General features: G+C 38.2%; 1 protein-coding gene across 8 annotated transcripts in view; it reads left to right on the forward strand.

Annotated features, from left to right (window-relative positions):
* LOC115145029 (guanine nucleotide exchange factor DBS-like) overlaps positions 1-2,610 on the forward strand; it is a 59,213-nt gene extending 56,603 nt beyond the window's left edge. For 7 of the 8 annotated variants that reach the window (XM_029686240.2, XM_029686242.2, XM_029686243.2 and 4 more), the window contains one exon: positions 47-2,610. In XM_029686240.2, coding sequence (XP_029542100.2) covers positions 47-138 — 92 coding nt within the window. In that variant the 3' untranslated portion in view covers positions 139-2,610. The remainder of the gene's footprint in view (positions 1-46) is intronic. The other variant, XM_029686247.2, reaches the window with a different exon arrangement.
* The last annotated feature ends 1,845 nt before the right edge of the window (positions 2,611-4,455 follow it).

A 4,455-nucleotide genomic window follows, 5' to 3' on the forward strand; every position in this document is an offset into this window, starting at 1 on the left:
TCTATGTCACTTTACGTCTTTAACTCTGATTTTCCTTACATTGCAGATATCTTCAGTGACATGTGCACAGCAGCTCTGTCTGACTCTGAGGAAAATGAAAACCCTAGGTGGGGAGATGTATCTCAGGACAGCAGATAGGCACGATGGAGCATTTGGCCATGAACTTCTGGAACATGCTGGTAGCCCAACTTGGTAAATCTTCACAGTGGGGCATCGATTTCAGCTGCTGTGCTCAGACAGAAAACTACAAGTCTGAAGTCAAGTCAATAGTGAAAATTAGAATAAATGCCAAACTGTTTTGCCCTGCTTCAGCTGCTAAGGTTAAAGAAAGTTACTTTTATCAGCATTTTGTCATGTCTCAAAACCTGAATATGATCTGCTAGTCAGTGCTGTCAAAGAAACTCTGCTGTGGCTTTGCTGCACACCATACTCCCTCCTGTGGCTTAATCATGTAACCGTTGTGAGGAGGGTCATCCTGGACACATAGTGGACAAAGAAGTGCTACCATGGAAACTGGATCTCTCCATCAAGGGGGAAAATGCTTCACCGATAGACTCAATTGGAGACGGGCTAAGACCTTAACATTTAAACTTCCTGAAACGTTGATGTTTTGTCCTGCTGAATTGTCTGCCAGTTCAGTTGTTTTATAAATAACTGAGGGAATTCTCATTTTGCATGAAGATATACTTTTCCCTGAACAACAACATACAGTACATAGATATTTACTTCATCTTATGTACATACATAATATATATATATTTTTCCACTATTGTAAAATATGTGTATAACTATTCTGTAAATTCTCATCTGATCATTGTAAAAGTATTCATGCCAACTTCTTTCAAATTTTGGCTTGTGCCTCTAGTGGATTAATCTCAAATGTATGTCCTGGTTAAATGTTAGTGAATTCACTCATGAAATACCATCTTATGGTCGATTGTGATTACAAGCATTGCACATAGCCCTGAACATATTTTATTAATCTACTAGAAATGTGGTATCATTGTACAGAAAATATTCCAGTAGTACTGTACAGCTTATTTGGAAGTTGTATTGCTATACACTACAGCCCCAATATAGAATGTTTTAATATTATGTATATTTAAGAACATAGCTTTGACCATCAGTGATATGACTCATATGATCAATCAACTGTTCATCTGACTTTTGTTTAAATATCATTGTTTCTAAGCCATATAATGGCATTAAATGCCCCAGATATGGTATAACAGCATACATGAGATTGTATCGGGCCACAGTATAGCAATCTTGTAATATAAAGCGCTTCAAAAGGCTGTATTGCTACTGCAAACATTTTTTTGCATGTATTTATTTGACCATTATATCCGGGTAAGTCATTGAGAACAAATCATTATTCACAATAGCATATTATTCAATGAACTTGTCGCATTAACTCAATGTAATTCAATCTCTTCCGAATGCCCATCAAGGAGTTCTAACAATTTGGGGTGTTTAAGAATAGTAAGACATTGAAAGGCATAAGCACATGCACAAAGGGACTGAAGACAGAGGAAACTCTAGATGGAATGTAAAGAAGAGGTCTGGATTTGTTTTTCATAACCAAAAATGTTGTGTTCCTAATCTCTGAGACCAGACCTCTGCAAAAAATATCACTAAGACGTTATGAAATTCAGCCAAAAGGCAATGAATTCTCACGAAGCACAAAGCGACTGCCTTTTTAGACAGAGGTGCTGGACTCATTTAAGATGAGTTACAATGAAATGCCATTGAATCTGAGTGAATTCAGAATGCATCTGTGACTGTTTTCTATGGATAAGTGTACATTACTTTTCTGTCATTTTAAGTATATAATGAAATGCATGCATCTTGAAAGCCAATGTTAATTTCTGCTCTTTTGTCAGTGATCAATGCTGTTTCAGGTATAGCAGAACACAACCAGCCCACTATATCATTATAATTCCTGCCTACCCATTGCTACTTCCTCAAGGGAAAGAAGAAAGCCATTAATGTTAGACTTAAAAGCATAATGTATTCCCTCAGTTGGTGACTGGTACTAACTTTTTATCTGCTTTCTCCTACTGATATTAAATCATATTTTAAAGAATCACATTATAACATTTGAAATGCTTAAAAGATCTAGTCTCTGGCACCAATAGCCTTATTCATAGCATATGAAAAGGATGACAAATTCCTTCTATTCCCTCATCCAAAACATGAACCTGCCATTTAAGTGCACCAACAGACATCTTTACATAACTGTAAACACAATTTTAGATGCAAAGTTTGAAAGATATGAACTTCTTATTTGGCCAAATTTCCTTGCCGGTGAGTATCATCCAGATTTTATTTAACTAGGCAAGTCAGTTAAGAACAAATTCTTATTGACAATAACAGCAGGTTAACTGCCTTGTTCAGGGACGGAACAACGTATTTTTACCTTGTCAGCTCAGGGATTTGACCTTTCGGTTACTGGCCCAATGCTCTAACCACTAGGCTACCTGCCACCCCAGATTTAAAGGCAATAAACGTTTAACATTTGATCATTTACACTATCTTTATAGTTTCCATTGGCATGTAATACAGTATGGCATTCCTGAGCTTCACTTCAATAAAGTCTTCCAAAACATCTGAATTGTGCAGTAACAAAAAAAGGTGCTCATAACTTAAATGTAAACATTTTGTCCATCACTGTGGTAGAAATATGATTTGGTTTGAAATTGAAAGTGCGGTGCAGGGGATGGCAGGGAGGTGGAGGGCACGGCTTCATTGAGCTTTGTTCTATGGTGTGTCTTTCAAGCTCCAGAGGGGATTACAGAAGTAGAAAAGAGCTGGCACAAAGAGCTGAAGATGTAACAGGCATTCAGAAGCTGGGACCTCGACTAAAAAATGAAAGGGACTTGCTTGAGCTCATCACTTTGTCCTTCAAGCTTGGTGCAGGTTTGCAGAGGTTCTGTGAAGACAAACTGCACCACAGCCAGAAGGAATCCATCATGAGCATCTGCCCCTAGAACAAAACAAAGACAGTACAGTATGAAGATAGGCTAAAACCACACACAGAAAAGTTCATGAATATTTTAGCTAAAACTTCTTCTCGATCACACGTGTAGGCGATGTTATGGCAACGTTGGATAGCTCAAGCGTTAGAAACACGTCATCGGGTCTAACGGTCGTCTAAGCCGTCAAATCAGACACTCCTTCGATATAAAGTTGTTTTTGACGAAAATTAAACCGTGTCAGTTTGTCAATCATGAGGTTGGAGTAGAAACATGTTCAACTACTTAAGACATTGATTCGAATCTAGGTTGTTTCTTTAGAGTTCGACAAAAATGAACAACTAAGGAAGAATATTTCACTTCTCTCATTGACTTCCCAAACCACAGCTATAACAATGAGACCGATATTTCACCGGATGTATAAATGTGAAGCATCCACTTGGCGTTTCCACTCACTACCAAATATGAGAAACCATTGGCCGGCAGTGGGAGAAGATGGATTTTGGCTGACATTCTGCTACATTTATCATCGATTAAACATTTGATCTCAATACAGTTTTCTGTTTCCAAAACTAGTATATGTTATGAACAGAGTGGGCTAAGAAAACTTCACCATTTGCCAGTTTAAAACATAGCGTTATTTACGAGTGCACTTCACAGAGGCATTTCCATAACGGAAATATGCAGATATATGCTATAACGGGCCAATGGGATCTCGCTAGCTTGTGCTTGGTCCTGCCCAGATCCTTTCTAGTTCTGCCCACTATGACTCATTTGTACCCATTGGAAACTACATTGATTTAGTTATAAAAAAATCATCGGCCTGGTCTGTTTAGTCTCTTCGCAAGCATTCCCTGAAGACTCGCAATGTTGCAGCTCTGGATTTAGAAACTTTGTGAACAAACTGTTGATTAACTCTTAAATTGGGTTGAATCAAGGTTTCCGTTGACGTGACGCCTATCCATAAGAAGTTTGAAATAAAGTTTTATCTATTAATCTTGTTGCACCAAATTTTTAAATCCTTCCTCTAATCTAAGTTTAGTTTTCACTTTAAACCTATATGAATTTAAACCATGTTGGCGCAACCCAACCTCAGTGATGACAACAGGGAAATGCAGATGTTGGCCTGTACTACAGGTATCTGTCTTGAAGCCTTGCCTGTGTTTGAGAAAGTTGATTTCCGGTAAACTTCGTAGAAAGTTGATTTACCTAAATTAACTTGCCCAGGTTTAATGACGTAGAAAGTTGATTTATTTAAATTAACTTGCCCATGTTTAATGATGGCATTCTAAAATTTGAAGAATATCTGGTAACGTTGTGTATAACTTCGTAGCCAACCCTGTGGCCACGGAGCGCCTATGCCCTGCACAGTGCCAGTGGGCATTGTAGTTTGAATCCACGAGCCAATCAGTAGCCGCGCAGTGCTTATTCAGCAGGCTTTCCCATTCTTGTCCAATGAGATTACAGACGCCTTGTTTGC

This window comes from Oncorhynchus nerka, linkage group LG17, assembly GCF_034236695.1.
Source record: "Oncorhynchus nerka isolate Pitt River linkage group LG17, Oner_Uvic_2.0, whole genome shotgun sequence".
Taxonomy (NCBI): Eukaryota; Metazoa; Chordata; class Actinopteri; order Salmoniformes; family Salmonidae; genus Oncorhynchus; species Oncorhynchus nerka.